The 16,616-nt window shown below is 43.6% G+C and overlaps 2 protein-coding genes across 3 annotated transcripts in view; one reads left to right on the top strand and one right to left on the bottom strand.

Moving 5' to 3' along the window:
* Nucleotides 1–192: 192 nt before the first annotated feature.
* On the top strand, nucleotides 193–1,762 carry insm1b (insulinoma-associated 1b). Its single transcript, XM_020919847.2, has one exon. The coding sequence runs from the start codon at nucleotides 295–297 to the stop codon at nucleotides 1,717–1,719; it is 1,425 nt and encodes a 474-aa protein (XP_020775506.2). The 5' UTR covers nucleotides 193–294; the 3' UTR covers nucleotides 1,720–1,762.
* Nucleotides 1,763–4,199: 2,437 nt separating this feature from the next.
* ralgapa2 (Ral GTPase activating protein catalytic subunit alpha 2) overlaps nucleotides 4,200–16,616 on the bottom strand; it is a 58,333-nt gene continuing 45,916 nt past the window's right edge. The window contains exons 39-41 of one of the 2 annotated variants that reach the window (XM_020919612.2): nucleotides 11,070–11,191; nucleotides 8,354–8,391; nucleotides 6,417–6,555 (exon numbers count right to left, since the gene is read on the bottom strand). In XM_020919612.2, the coding sequence (XP_020775271.1) occupies nucleotides 8,387–8,391; nucleotides 11,070–11,191 (127 nt within the window). In that variant the 3' untranslated portion in view covers nucleotides 6,417–6,555; nucleotides 8,354–8,386. Of the gene's footprint in view, nucleotides 6,556–8,353; nucleotides 8,392–11,069; nucleotides 11,192–16,616 lie in introns of both variants that reach the window. The other variant, XM_020919611.2, reaches the window with a different exon arrangement.

The raw sequence follows: 16,616 nt of genomic DNA, 5'->3' as shown, positions 1-16,616 counted from the left end.
ACGAAATCCACCAAAGCCCGGCTCTGAGCCCTCCCACAATCAAATCCACTGGGATCTTGGTTTCATCCGATTGGTTGGGGATGCGGCGAAGAGGGGGGGCAGAACAATAGCATCATTCCGGCATAAAAAGAGTGGAGCTATGCCTTAGAGACGAAAACATTTCAGGAACAGAAGGATCGAAATACAGGGGAGATTAAGTCCCACACGCTTCTGTGTTGCCATATTTTGAACCAACCTGGATCCTCGAGACATTATTCACCTCCCCGAAGTGCCTTTCAGCAGCGACTCGCCAACATGCCCAAAGGCTTCCTGGTAAAAAGAAACAAGAAATCGGCACACGTTTCCTACAGGACGCGCCCAGACGAGGATGACCTCCAGGAGCCTCCCACCCCAGCTGCCTTGCCGAGTCAGGCTGACCCCTCCCCGCCGCTGTCCGTGGCGTCCAGTCCAGACCGCGCGGATTTCACAGCAGCTGATGCGCCCGTGCCAAGACTGGAGAAACCGGCGCAATTCGGCAACCCGGAGACGGCGTGCCAAGCCCTGTACAGCCCCACCCGGCCAATCAGCAAGGAGCACGACCGGGGATATTTTGAGCGAAGTTTCAATCTAGGCTCGCCGATTTCTGCAGAGTCATTCCCTACACCTGCATCCCTCTCCGGCCTGGACCACCTTCTCTACGCTCCGGTTGATCTAAAAATCGGCACCAGCAACAGCAGCCGCAGCGGCACCACCTCCTCCTCCACCAGCAGCAGCAGTAGCAGCCTCCCAGCACCAAACAACCGCCTAGCCACCAAAAGACCCGCTGAGGCCACGGAGCGCAAACCCAAACCCGCCGCCAAAAAACCCAAAGCCATCAGAAAGCTCAACTTCGAGGACGAGGTAACGACCTCTCCGGTGCTGGGGCTCAAAATCAAAGAGGGCCCCGTGGAGATGAAGCCACGACCACTGTCCGTCGCGGGAAACAAACCTTTAGGGGAGTTTGTGTGTCAGCTTTGCAAAGAAGCGTACGCGGATCCATTCTCTCTCGCACAGCACAAATGCTCTCGCATTGTCCGAGTCGAGTACCGCTGTCCGGAGTGTGATAAGATGTTTAGCTGTCCGGCCAATCTCGCCTCTCATCGCCGCTGGCATAAACCACGGGCCGCTGCCACAGGGGCATCTGCACTGCCCCCTACGCAGGGCATCAAATCTGACATGGCCAAAACGCCTCCCCTGGGTGTCAAGTCTGATGAAGCCAAAGACACAAGTGACAGAGACACCCCCAGTCCAGGTCTGTCTGAGTCCGGGTCTGAAGACGGCGCGTACGACTGTCAGTTCTGCGGGAAGAGGTTCAAGCGCCAGGCATACCTAAGAAAACACATCATGGGACACCAGGCCTTGCAGAAGAAAGTGCTGGAGGAGTTTCAGACGGCCGAGCGAGCAGCAGAGCAGCCCCCCATGCCCTCCTCTTCCTCCTCAGAGGAAGCGTCAAACCAAAGCCCCCTCAACCTGAGCCCAGTGGACTGCCTACTGTGTCCCGTGTGTGGGGAGAGTTTCACCAGCAGGGCTGGCCAGGAGAGACACCTGCGCCTCATGCACTCATCCCAGATTTACCCGTGCAAATACTGCCCCGCCACGCTCTACAGCTCACCGGGGCTCACCAGGCACATAAACAAGTGCCACCCCTCGGAGAACAGGCAGGTCATTCTGCTGCAGATGCCGGTGCGCCCAGCCTGCTAGAGACAACACTCAACTCGTGCCTTTGAAGCAGAAAAAGCAAACAAAAGTGGGATGAGAGAGTCTCTGATGCTCACTGCCATAACTTTAGGCCAATGAAGGGCAGGGCGGATGATGTAGCCTAGTCGGTTTCTTTTTCATGCCAATCAGTGATTGTCGAATGCTTCTCTCTATCTTTAATTACATATAGGCCTATTTTGAGATTTTCATTCTCAAATTAGTTTATCAAGTTAAAATACAAAGCGTTAGTTTGACTGTTGAAGGGTATTTTTCTAGAACAGCACGTGTGCTAAATGATAGCTTCTAGACCTAAGAAATGTCTTAAAATCTCAGAAACCTTTTCCCCATCAAAGCCTTTGAATTCACCGACCGTGATTGCTCTCGTGTAGCTTTACGCTTGTTTGTGAAGGACAGAACTTATCAACTTTGTGTGGTGGAGAAGCGCGACTGAACATTCCCTGCTAAGTAGAACCACAAATGCCTTTAGTATCAATGCCTAGTGACATAGTCTCCATCCACACCCAAATCCCGCTGTACAACTGCCTTAAACAAGTCTACTTAGATTGTCTCATTTGAATGCTGGCACATATTTTATTATGGAAGATTGTTGCAATATTTTTCATCATAAGTTTATTTATTTATTTATTCTAATTATTTTATGTAACTTATTGTTGTGTTTGTTGTGATTTCTGTGAATCGTCATGGCAGTTTACATGTCGTGTAGCCAAAATGTTTTTTGTTTTGTTGTTTTGTTTTTGTTTCTTTTCTGTCAAACTTCTGAGTTGTGCTTAATGTCGTGGGTCGGGTTTAAATCTTCAATCTTCACAGCTCTTGTAAAAAAAGAAAAAACGTAAAGCTCTTACCTTAGATGCAATCTTTTTTAAGGACAAGTTATTTTCCTAAATGTTGGCTTTTATAGCGCTTTGATTGTATGTGCATATCGTTGTTGTCTATCAATAAAGAAAAAAATATTTTCAAAAGAAGAAGCCGTTCTGAGTGAATCTGTGATGCCTGAAACACGCAGTTTAAGAGCTACTGATTGGATCTTTTTAGGCCTAAAACTTTCTGCAGGTTATCGGTCTACTGATCTGACATTACCTTTAATTAGACACATTTTTTAACCAATTTAAAATCGACAAATCCTATTTTAGCCTTCCTATAAAGGCTACAATTTTAATTAATAAGCCTATTAGAAGTCTATCCGATACCAACAAATTAGCTCAGTAATTTATTTAATTGTGGAATCTATATAAAACATAGGCCAGACTGCAAATACACACTGGGCCTGCACAAGTACAGGCCTGGGCTCATTGAAACAAAGTTTGGCTCTTGCATGGGCTGGTGGGACACATGTGCCATATTATAAAGACATAATGTCATTGGTCTGTTCGGACATTTTCATTGGTGTATTTATCATTTTAAATCTGTACAGTTCTGCTTTTCAATCTTATGCTTATCTAAAATCTTCTAATTAAAACAGAGGCTCTTTGCAGACTTAAATCATAGCTGTATCAAGTCAATGCGCACACAGCAGCACTTAGAGCCTTCTCATAAATTAACTCAGGTGCCATGTCGGGACATGACAAGGGACAGCGAGGTTACGGATCTGCGCTCACCTTTAAAGCAGTAAAACATCTGCCTGCTTTTGGAGCTTCATTTTGGTTGCCCACCGCTGATTTAAGACACTCCAGGATTTCTATCCGACTTTTACGTTATGAAAGCATTAGGTCAGCTCACTTTAGCTCTCTGCTTAGCAGCGGCTCATAATCTCAGCCATCAGGGACAGGAGCTTAGAGCCAGGCTAAAATTTGTAATCCTACAGTATTCAATCTTAAGTGATGAAAGTTTTTACTTTTCTTTACAGTTGAAAAAGCTCATTATAAACTCTGGATGTGCCAAGAATAACAGTATATTTCAGACAAGAGCCCCAGCAACTATAGGCTGCATATAGTGAGATATTTGAAGTGAGAAAATTGTGACATATCCACTTTGGGAGTCAAGGGAGCTTGAACATGCAGCCCCTGTTGCTCTGGAGAAAGAAACATCTCAGAGTTCAGCAGCAGTGAGTAAAAATGAGGCAACACGACTGCTCTTTCTCACACTTTTTAGGCTCCAATTACATTCAAGTGCTGTCCTTGTGTCTTTATGTGGAAAGGTGAGGCAGTTCAACCCAGAGGTGAAGCGACCATTGCACCTGTACCTCCTGGTGGGCTTCCATTATGCCTGTCTCCTCTAAGCTGAACTGAGCAGCAGGGGTGACAGATGGGAGGAGGGTCAGGTTACCCCTGCTGCTGCTAGCTACAAGGCCAGACCAGGGTCAGGAAGCCCCGTGGAAAGAGCACCCACCATGTTTTTCCATATAAAACCAAGCCACAGTAATCCACAAGCTCTGAGGTTACACAATTAGCTGATGAGGACGTCAAAGAAGAAACGACAGATAACAGAAATAGAATTTCAATTTGATTTAATGAAATGTTTCAACTTTCACATTTCCAATAAAGATAGCATTAAAAACAGTCTGATATGTTGAGCAGTAATGGTGGGATCTTCAAGCTTTTTTTTTTTTTTTTTTTTTTACTTACAAAGAATATAGTACAGGCATTCATATATTTTTGGAAAGGGGACAGCGCCCACACATTTGACACAATGTACAAGAATTTTAGTAAAAAGACAAAATCATACAAGGGCTAAGACTAGATCATTCTCTTCACATAATAAGAAATATTGGTCCAGACTAAACAACTCCAGCAACTAATCCACCGTAGGGGGTTACAGACCCCTTCACAAATATGATCTATAACCTACAATCTTTACATCAGCATCCTGGGTGGTTTCTTCTAGAGGCTTTGGGAAAATTAAAACCCCTTGATACCATCCAGACCAATGCTTTTATACATTCTTCAAAACCACAAAGCACAAAAAGAGGATTTTGCTCTCATCACCCATCACTGTTCATAATCCCCTTAGTTTTCTGTCGTGGGGAGCACATACAGGTAGCAGGCGGCGTATGAGTGCGGGGTGAAAGCGATAGGAGGAAGGAGAGCTTGGGGAAAATAAGGCATAGTAGCGCGGCAACAGATGGGGCTAGTGTTGCAGCTATGGGTGGAGCCCTCAGAAAGGTGCTAGTAATGTGTGTGTGTTTGCCTGGAACACCTGGCTGCCATGGCGACAGGAGCTGGAGCGGGGCAGGTTGGAGGAGCCGTGGCTGTTGCTAGGAAGGTTGTGATAGTTGAGCGCTGGCATGCCACCTAAAAAGCAGTCCCTGGTGTAGCCCTCCTGAGGCCCCTGTACGGAGGCAACATGGGGAGGTGATTATGGGAAAGAGGAGGAGCTGGTGTCTATCCTTTCAATTTAAAACTAGGCAGAGCGCAAGTATTTATAAAGATCAGAGGCCCGCAGTTTCACCCATCTGTTGTTGTTGTTGTTTTGGTGAGAATGGCAGAATCAGAGGGCAGAGTGAGAGAAAAATGAAGGGACAAAGAATGAAAGTGGTGTTCATGGTTACTAACAGAGGCAGAAAGGGGCAGATGGGACAGAGGCACAGTCAAAGTCATTGGGGAGATGACGCACACATATTCACTCCAGTGCATGGATTCATAGTCACCTGAGGCATTGGGATGAATCTTAATAATAACATAGAAAACCATAATAACAAAACAACAATTCAAATACCTCTATACATACATCTTAGACAAACAAAATAATTAAAGTACATTGTAGCAAACAGTAATCAAACATTCAGTGATAGGTAATCAATGACAGTTAGTGCAGAAATGTTGGAATGTCAATGCCTCCGCTCCACAGGACGAAACTGATAGCAGAGGAAAGAGACGAAAGGAACTTATCCAATTACCGGACATGAGTCTATGTTAACAACATCACAAAACAATTACAAACGCAGACTTTCTCATTCCAGCAGAGTTGCATAAATCAAATCATGACAGAATCCATCGGAATTCGTTTAAAATAGAAAATTAGTGATAAAAAGCCCCTAACAAATTTCAGCTCAGGTTAAGTTAGAAAGACATCATTGATTGTCCACTCTGGGTTCAAAACAATTAAAAATGCCCTGGCAGCACACTTGAGCCAGGCAGTCTGTGTGGTTGTGTGCCAGTGTACAAATGGATCTGGGGAGGAAGTCCCCATAAGTCACTTCTTTTAGTAGGATGGACCGTAAACATGGTCCAGCGGACACAAATGAACAGTAAAAAGACTTCTACAATGTCCGAACATACAAACAAGTGAGTTTAACATTGAAGGGCCGTGGCAAGTGCAAAGAGAGGTATAAAAGACACATTTTAAATGGACACCAATGTCTTGTGCAGTCCCATACTTCACCATTTACCTGTGTCATTCAGTGCTCCGACTGGGAATTGGATGGATTAAGTGTGTGAGCGTAAAAACAGTCTAAATGATCCTATTTACTGCATCAGTTAGAAAACAATAGAATGTTTGGTTTAAGACCTCTCAGTCAAATGATCTCAGGCAAATGATCCCAGGCATCCCAAATTACCCCTAAATCCAGTGACTGACACATAAGTTAAAAATTAGCATGAAGTTCCAGTTTTATATGACACATAATAAAACATTGATAGCACACAAAATGCCTTGCAGTCGCAGCTCAGTGAGGTTATTCAACTTTAGAGTAAAGGCGGTGATCCTGGGTTAGACGATGATTTCAGGCAGATGACTTGCTTATAGCGCTGGCTGAGCGGCGGAGTTTTCCAGAAACTCGATGCTTTGTGGCACGGGGAAGAGTGGGCGACACCTGGTCGCAGACAGAGTCTGTGGCTACAGTGGTGGAGCTGGCCTCAGTGCTCACACTGCCAGTGAAGGAGCCTAGGAGAGACAGTGTGCACAATGAACAAATTAAGACATTTAGACGTAGGTCTAAAGGCGTTGTAAATTTCCCAGCATGCTTTGTCATGCAAGTGCCTTTTGCACTGACCCAGATTCCCCACAATGCAATTCAAAGATTATTCCATTGTCATTTACAGATTCAAACAGGAAAGAAAAAATGAGCAGTAAGTGCATGAGTTCTTCAAAGGTGTCATTAGATATAAAATCCCACAAATCACAAGCCATATTTGCAAGAAAGCAAAGCTGGTTAAAACATGCTTACATGTTACCAAAGCATTTTTAAAAATTTCTTATATGTAATCAAGGCAACTTTTGTATAGGAAATTGTATTCTGTATGCAGCATAACAGCAAAGAGTTTTGAATGAATACCAAATGATATAATTTTATACTCTTGTTTTGAACACACAGAGCCTCAACACTGTTGGATATTGTGGCAGAAAATGTGAATACACGGTCTTAGGATGACAAATGGAAATAAACTAAGGTGTAGAGGATATTTAAGTATTGTAAACCTGCACTTGGTGGCTATTCTTCTGACCAGGCCCAAACTGGAGACCCCCCCCCAACCATCTTTGCACCATGCCTTGAGTTTAAACAACTTCGATGCTTTGTTGAGATGGCATCTGGTTGCCTATTTTCTTTCCTATCCTTTTATTTCCTGCCATTTTTCGGAGGCATCTCAAGTTGCAGGCGCTAAAAGGAATGGCAGATGGCTGGAGTAACAGACACTCAGCAGCACAGTGCAGCCGGCAGCATCCTGTACAGGCAGAGGCTGGGCTTGGGACGGAGCACTGGGTGTGTGCATTGTACAGGGAGCAATGGGAGGTGAGGGCTCCCTACATGCATTCTCCAATCTGCATATGAATGTAAAAAACGAATGGGCCTGGCTAAAATGTGGGCTGGTCTGACAGACACAGAAGGCCTGCATTCCCGTATTGTTGCACTCATTCCTACAGTAAGACACTTTCTTTTCAAAAGTAAACCACAAATATTGATTTGAGTTAATTTTCTGTGAAAACACAGATATTACAGCTCACCACACACTCAACAGACTTCCACTTTAGCATCCATTAAAACAATCTGCAATCATCATTTCCACTGCACCACATGATGACTGGGCTTGATTTTCCTAAATAGGCAGTACAGAATATGGGTTTATGGAAAGTAACAGAATGAAGAAAATAAGAAAATTACTTGTAAATACATAATTGCCTCATGGTTGATCTTTGTTTCAGAGAGAAACACAAAGAATAGCCACAAAAAGATGTTTTAAATGACCCCTCTCCCCCATTGGTCCCCAATGCAGCAGTTCAAACAAGGCTGTGGATGACAAAGACGTCTTCAGTGCGGCAGGTGTTAGTCTCAGAGTCTGCCCCAGGCAAACAGGCACACTCCAACAGGAGGAAACCGAGAGGGGGGGCCCAGGGATCGGGAAATAAAGAGAAGAAAGGAAAAAAGAAAAGTGTTTGCTGGGGGAGAGGAGAAGGCGCGCCACATGCACAAGCGAGGGCCAGAAGTGGAGCCGTATTGTTCATGCTGTTACTTAGTCAGGTGCTAATTGTCCCCACCGTGCATCACTCTCAATTACCAGCTTGCCCTAAACAGTAGGACAGCCCACCCAAATAAACAGCCTGTTTTTTCTGGCCTCATCCCTTTTGTTCAGTAAATAAAGCTTGGTTAGTACAGAATGATAAAAAGGAGGGTGAGGGAAAACGGGCGGAGGGTACAAAGGCTGCTGGACGCAAAAACAGGCTTCCAGTGGGACGTGGAGCTTACCTTTTCACAAAGCATTTGGACCTTTAAGAAATGTTAATCTAAAAGGGAAGAACACAGTAAAGCATCACATGAGACCAGTGAACACACCATACAAGAGTCATCTCCACACAAAATGCCTGAATCAGACGCACCCAGGGTCAAGGTTTAATGGGACGTTCAGGCAGCTTGTATGAGGCTTGGAGTTAGTCCTCAGTGGAAGGCACAAATATTTCACCCTGAGCATTGTGAAGTCTGCTGACACCCGATCTACCCCTTTTAGAGATTCGAAAAGTCTGACCATTTCTCTAAAATTGTGTAGTTCACATGGTATCAACAGGCTGTGAAAATACTTACTAGACTTTTTGCAGCCTAGGGAGGGTTAGAGGGAGCAAGACACACGCAGCAGAGGCACCTCAAAAGGTCGAGGATGCTCTTAGACTCTTGAGAGCTGAACTGCGTGTGCGGTTATTTATTTGAAAAAAAGGGGGAAAAAAAAATGGACACCAGGCAAAAACACAGAAAGTTTTTGGTGAAAGCTGTCACAAAAATTACACTGTTCACTGATGATGTGTTAGATCATGCAGGAAGCCATGCTGTTGGATGTAAATTGTTAAAATGAATTCAGTTATATAATAGGACAATGAGGTTAGAGCATTGTGAGTACGGTTAGATGGATACAATGAGGTTTGCATCATTAGTCATGCAGAATCTGGTTACGGTTGTATAAAGGTCTAAATGATTGTCCTATTTGGGTAAAATGGATGTAGGTGGTCAATGGGCTTCATGCCTAGTGCGGAGGAAGCAGGCAGTCTTACAGTCCAGTTTGGCCCAGGGGTACTCCATGTCCCAAACCATCCCCGGCCAACGCCTGCACGCTGTCATGGAGCATGGATGACATGTTAGTGGCAGCAGAGGCAGCCAGAGCAGGGTGAGCAAACACATTCAAACACACACACGCAGACAGACACGTACGCACACACACTCTCACGCACTGACATAGAGACAACAGAGATGGCGGAGCAGCAGCACATTTCGGGGTGAGAATGAGGAAAAGTGTCAGCCAGCCACATCGATGCTTGATGGAGCACACAATACTCAGGCATGACAGGCTAAAATGGTGGAAAATATTTACACAAACATTTTTAAAGATGCACTGCAAACACCCATAAACACAATAAAATGTAAAGGTCGAATACTGAGGGTAACCTGCAGATTTCCCGTGACTAAACATGAACGCTCTATCATTTCCTATACAAGACAGGGCGATAAAAAATTTTTTTTAACCTTCAATAAACCATGTCATCATATTGTAGCCTCATGTGATTGTGTTTTTCTTTAATTGCCATTAGTTTTAGATAGATAAAAACAATTTCCTTCTTCAAATGCAACGCCTACTGATTTGAATGCCAACTAAGGCTTTGAGGGATTTCCAAATCACATGCAATACTTAAAGTTACACTAAATATCAAGGCTAGGGTGTCCAGAGTAATTTAAAAAAGCCCAGATAATGCATATTATAGAAGCTTTAAAATGCCATCAAATCCAGCACATAACACTGTTGAAACATTTGACGGCTCTGTAAATGGCACGACGTTGGTGAGTGTTGTATTGTGAAGTGCTTTTCTTGTCATAACAGAAAGTGTGGTGGGATCCGATAGAGTGGAAAAGTGCAGTTCTGTATTGATTGGAGTGCTGTTGCAAATCGATCGGAGCTGGTATGAGTCGGAAAAACAAGATAAGACACGTTTTCCATTCTATTCATCACGGGCTGATAAGGTGCTGTCCTGACATCTGCGGGCGGCTGTTTGTCAGACACATCTAAGTGTTGCCGAGCTTATGATGGCACAATGCACACATAGGCAAACCAGTTTCCTAATGTTTTTAATCAAGCAATTGCATGGTTATATATGCGGTTTGAAGACAAGGAAGTGCAGAAAGAGGAGCGTTTGAAGTGACTTGGACATCCTGAGTAGCCTGGCCGCATAGTCTTTTGATATTCATCAGAGTGTAGGCGGAGAAGGAGAGGAGAGAATAAGGGAGCAAACAGGTGTGTGGTTGTTGAACAATGAGAACACGCTAATATGGAAAAATAGGTGGGGCAAAGGGCAAGTAGAAGTGTATTCTGAGATAAGATGGAGAATACAAACTCTCAATAATGTTACTTGGTCTATATCTGGATTCTTTATTTTCCCTTTTCATGTACTTAGCTTGTTTGCAGAATCCAAAGTTATTCATCACTAGCATCCAAATTATTCACCGCAATGACTTTAGAAGCATGTTTGACAACTTCCAGAGGCCTAAGAGAAGTTTTATCATCACTGCAATGCTAATAACTAGCATGCTAACAGCACACTAGTTTGACTTCCTGGTTGGCAAACAATAAAAATTATATACAATTAGGCAGACAACACACAGGAATCTCATTTTGACCCTAAAGCAGCTTTATATATTTACTGGAGCGAATCCATTTTTACTTTATAACATAAAACAATAATAATAATAAATCGGGTATAGTCCCTTTAATAGCATGAGCCACTTATTTAATGTAGTCACAATTCCACATTTCAAATATTATAAATATGAAACTGTTAATAAACTTCAGTCAAAATAAAAAAGGGAAGTACTTTGTCATGTCACACAATGGAGTGGTTTGAGAAAACATTGAAATCTTCATGACCTCATAATCATAAATTGTTTATAGAGAAAAGTATATGCAGGTGCAACTGTTTTAACTCACCTGTCCCACTCATTGGATACCCAGGAGAAGGAGAAAACACCTGCGATGCAAAGTCTTCAAATGTCATGACTTCTTTGTGATTCTGAATAATAGCCTCCAGGTACAGTGCCCGCTCCTCATAACTGCATTCATATTAAGGAATTATTCAAACAAACAGTATTAAGAAAGTAAAAAACACACAAACAATATTTTCTAATAATATTCTACTTTTGCAACATAATAAAAAAACAACATTTAAATCTTTTCTGTCCTTTCAGTGCTGCCTGGGGTTTACTAATCACAGATGACTGAGTTGGACAGTGTCACCGTACTGGAGCAGTACCAACATCATCAACAAAAGCACATGAAACTGTAGTCAGAACAGTCAGTGTTGCTACTGAGCTCCCAAATACACAAAATGAGGAAGAAATATCCCAGCACTGACATGGTGCTCAAACCTCTCCTCTTCCCTCATCGCTCGTTTCTCTCTAACACAAGCCCTGCTGCAGGCTGCATGTCTAAGACCACCATTCCCGATCCGCTGCCTGCCACTTCTCCGTGCCATCAGGGGGAAAATTGGAGCCATTTGAAATTCAGAGTGACAAGCAGTAACTGGGGCACAGGCAGGATAGATGACTGAATTTAAAATGAGAAAGCTCAAATAAATAAGCAAATAAATAATGTGGCAAAATAGCACCTGGGTGTGCAATGAAAAGATTGAGGAGACGATTATAATATTATCAAAGCTATAGCAGCTGTATCATGCAGACAGGTAATGCTTAGACTTGGCCTTAAAATCAGCTCTCAGTTTCCCTGTGTGTTGAAATAGACTCATGCAAAGACAGGACACTGGGCACCGAAGCCCTCCTTGATTCACTTTGATTGCCAGGGAGGAGTGGCCTAATGTTGGAGCTGAGGCCAGTGCTCAGACAGACTGCTCTGAGATAGGCTGGACTGGGCCGGGAGGCTCTAGTCTGCATTAGATAGATAGGACAAGACACTGACTGGGCAGGTGGCCTGCTGTGGGCACATGCCGCCACAGCAGGGGCCAAGTAAGCCATGACCAATGGCTTTGAGAGAAGCGTGGAGAAGTGGGGCAGACAGGCACCTGAGCCGGACACACCAGAGGGTAGGCTGAACAAGCTGTTCACATGGACGCACAGAGACCCACTGAGGTCAACAGCACAGACTATAACATACTGGTAGCAGGAGTTTACCCTGGGTAAATCCTGTACACATATAAGAAGTTTTCCACAATAACACAAAAGACAGGCCTAGATTAAAAAAAAAAAAAAAAAAGAATATTTGTCAGATTTAATTCAATTTAAAAAATGCAAGACATGGCTGGACATAATCATATTTTACTTTGTTGATAGATGTATTGGCATCTAAAATTGTAGTAGCACTAGACATGCAACGTCATTGTTTACAGTCACTTGAACGAAACAGTGTGGGACAAAGATGAGCATCCCAGGCTTGGCTGCTATGGCAACATGGGTCACAGCCCTTCAAATCTAGGGTTAGAAGGATGTGAATCACAGAAAAGAAGTTTCTAAATGCGAAATCAGAGAATAGATAGACAATACGTGCCAGTAAACCAATAGTAATTTGAAGAAAAAATATTTTAAGTTATTAGTGATAGATGCAAGGCTAGACGACCCTTAGCACAGCATGGTCAACAGAGCCATATGGCTGTCCATTATCAGAGATGCAGATGACTGCAGGCCTGTTATTGAGATTCCTAAAGCAAATATTGACTCCAGCTGGAGCAGGCGCTCTCTGACTCCAATACATGCTGCTCCTCTAACACTTCCTTCCCCTGCCTTCTAGCCATGTAAGACAAAGTGATGAATTAAAGGAGAAAATTAAGGTGAAAGAACAGAATTATAACACAAACTAAATGTTACAATGTTCTTGTGTTCAAAAAGGCTGTTACCTTGCTGTAGTAACATAAGAGCAAATACTATTCTATTGTAATGTTTAGGAGCAAAGCCTAGATACTTTCAGGGACAAACAATGTGCTGCTCCTGGAGATAAGAGCTCACTAAAGCTTCAGGTGAGTCACAAAGCTCCAGTGAAACAGAAAATGTGTCCCAACATCAGTGAGATAAAGACTCCCATAAAGCACAGACTGGTCCACATCTCCACTGATGGTCTGAGAGCTAAGTCAACCATGACATAACTGTCATTTACAGCTGAGCTGTCCAAGCAACTGTTTCACATGGGTAAAGCGTATGTTCAAGCACTTTGAGAAATTCCAAAGAAGCCAGTGTGTTCCGAGTGGTTGAATTCCTATTAGGGAGATGGGAGCAAATCCATGTAATGTTTTTGAAGCATGGTGACATGGACATAACACCAGCAACAAATGAATGTAAAATAACTTTAAAAGACAAGACAAGAGGAAGAAAAATATGGTTTGCATTTCCTTGTTACCTACCATAGTATATGCCACCAAGACATTCCCCTACCATAAAACATTCCCATCTAAATGTAAATCAGAGAGGTTTATTGAGCGATCCATTAGGCACATATCTTTGAGAGCACATGGGTCAGCAAACGGGTACATGCATATGTATCTCTGGGTGTATGCACGTATGTATACATATGCATGCATGCTGACCAGATGGTGGGAGGGAGACTCAAGGGGAATAGTGGGGGTCAAGCATCTTTGTGGATCAAAGCCAAGGTCAGGGCAGCTGCAGTGGCCCATGTTCAAGGTGAATGGAGGCCTCAGATGGCTCTTCATTAGCAGGCTGCTCTATCCCTGCTGGAGCCCATCGGCCAACCGCCACCAACCCTTATCATCATCCCTCTCCACAGTCCACAGGGACCTGTCCAAAAAATGCCTGTCCACTGGGATCCATTCTGGGCCGTGTCACCCCACCAGAGCATGCAGAGGCGCACACATGCTCACGTCATTGAGGCTTTGTGCATACATCAGCAGCAGAACATGCACAGTCAATGCCGACCTTTGAACTGATGCCCTTCTGGAGGAGAGCAATCGACTTTTCACTCAACTCTTCCTCAAAAGCTCTGTTTAAAAAAAACTTAACTTCACCAGTGGCTACTTGCCTACTCCATGAGTGAAAAGCTTGGTGCAGTTTCTGTCAAGCCACTGAATCATAATAAATCTGATACAATATTATAATATTAGCCAAACAACTGTGGCGTAATTGGCTACAGGTTTCAAGCCAATGCATACACAATTTAAGTGTATGCATTGGCTTAAACTTAAGCCAACTTAAACTGCACTTCTATACACCAATAATGTCAGAGAAGGTGCAAGTATAGCAACCTACTCAGGCTTTGAAGACAACCGTTTGGCACATCTGTTACACCCTCCAAATAGTCTCCTTCTAGAGACACATATCACAAATTGCTTGATAAGGCAAACTATTTTTAAAAAGTAAAAAAAAAGAAAAAATACATGGGACTCACAAGGAGAATAAAAAGTTCCGCCCTCTATGGAAACTGCCAAGGTTAATCCAGTTTGTAGAAGCACTGGTGCTAATAGGGACTCTTGTGGTGAAGAGGAACAGTTTAAAGATGAGGTGAAGGGTGCCTCTAGGTGCTTGACCCCCTCCTCTTTTAGCCTCACATCTGCCCATTAACCTGTGCCAATCAGCTTGACCTTGGTGAGAAGAGAAGCTCAGGAGTAGCTTGCAGCGCTATTGACTCCCAGCAGTCACATAATTGGGCTGTTAAGAGGAAGGGGTGGGGGACACTGGGGCATGCATTGTTGCTGAGGTGCCAGGGTTGCTGTTCTTAAATTCTGAGCTATTCCCAGTATATCTATAATCCTATGTGGAGGGCATGACAGGAGGGAATTTAATGTAACTTTAACATGAAATACACTTCAGGAGAATGCACTCAAAGTGGAAAAAGGAACGAGGCCATACAGCAAAATTATTAGAGCTGGAGACAGTGGCAGAGACGGGGCTCAGTGAGACCGAGCCAAAGGAAAGGATAAAGAGAAGCAGGTGTTGATTGGAGGGAGGACGGGCGGTGAGTGCCAGAGGTACCTGTTGTCACAGCGAGGCCTGAGGTGTAAAGCTCGTCTCAGCAGAGGGCCTTGGAGGTGTGAGGTGATTATGGGAAAACGGGGAAGCAGACAGAGACATTTAGATGGAGAGACACTGGGCAAAAAGAGAGAGGGGAACAGAGAGAGTGAATGTGGCAATAAAGCTGGCTGCGGAAATAATGGCAAAACGAGAAGGAACAACAGATTGAGATGGATAAAGTAAAAGTGTAAAAGCCGCAGGCTGATTGTACAGTGTGGTGCATGTCCCACACCCATCCTCTATGTCAGCCACTCAAACTGGTGTCTCATTAAACAGCTTTGTGCCATCAAAACCACACCAGGGCATAAAATGCCTGAATGTGTCAGAGTCACAGTGGCATTATGATGAGTAGAGGTGTTTGTGCTGGCTGTGCATATACATACAGTGCACAACACTAGAAGCTCCAGAGGAATAGCTGGATGCACCAAGTTTTAACAAGTAGTCTAATTAGAAGCTGGCCCAGGAAACTGGAGCTCAGCAGCCCCAAAGGAGCTGTGTCAAACAGTAAGCCCAGGTTAATGACACCTCCAGAGGGGTGACTTTCCCACAGCAAGAGCTTCTAAGCTCCAACCTCCACACCTCTCTACCGTCCATCTGGTATTCAGACAGCAGCACTGGGAGTTATCGCTGTGACATCACTCCTAACCCATGACATCATCACTGCCCATCAGTGATTTCACTCGGCTATGCCACAGGTGCAGACTAAAAACTGATGTCTGCAAGTTGGCATGAGCAGGTTATTTATGAGCTGATAGGAGGACGCAGTCTCCCATTTTCTAAAGCCCGACTAGTCCCCAACAGCTCACCTCTCCACAAGGGAGCAATAAAAATTGATTTTTTGTACAACTACAAATCACAAGATGAGCACCTACAACTAAAGCCAGTGTCAGCTCCAAAACTTAATGTAGTTCCTGTGTCCTAAGTCTTTCTCGTACATATATCGTATCGTATCATATCATATCATATCATATCATTATATATATATATATATTATATATATATTTTTTTTTTACATTTGTATTGATTAACAATGTCTGATGAAAACAAAAAACTGAAACAACTATGAAATGTAAGTGTCTTTTGAGTTTTGTTGAAAAGCGCTGTATATAACTTATGTATTATTATTAAGGTTGCATCAAAACATAACTGTCACCCAAGCAGATTGAGCTTGAGCATTCAACTTAGCTGAACCTGTAACCAATCTCTTTTTCAAAAGACGCCTGGTCTCCATGATGAGGACTGACAGAGCTGCCTTAGATGTGAAACACAATAGATGGACATGATTAATCAAACACAGGTCCATTATGGCTCGACAGTCGCGCAGGCCTCCACGGTGCATTAACAGAAAGTCATAATAAGATGAGCCACAAAAGGCTGAGCTGATGAAGATGAACAGATACACTTCTGTGACAGCAGCCTGAGTTTTCTAAAGGTGCCTTTTGTCACTGACGATGACCAGTACGACATGAATGCCTCAGCCTCTGACTTTATTATTAGAATCGGACAA

The sequence above is a fragment of the Boleophthalmus pectinirostris genome, unplaced genomic scaffold (assembly GCF_026225935.1).
Source record: "Boleophthalmus pectinirostris isolate CB_2022bp ecotype Guang Dong unplaced genomic scaffold, ASM2622593v1 HiC_scaffold_10, whole genome shotgun sequence".
Taxonomy (NCBI): Eukaryota; Metazoa; Chordata; class Actinopteri; order Gobiiformes; family Gobiidae; genus Boleophthalmus; species Boleophthalmus pectinirostris.
This window is presented reverse-complemented; position numbering and strand designations above follow the sequence as displayed.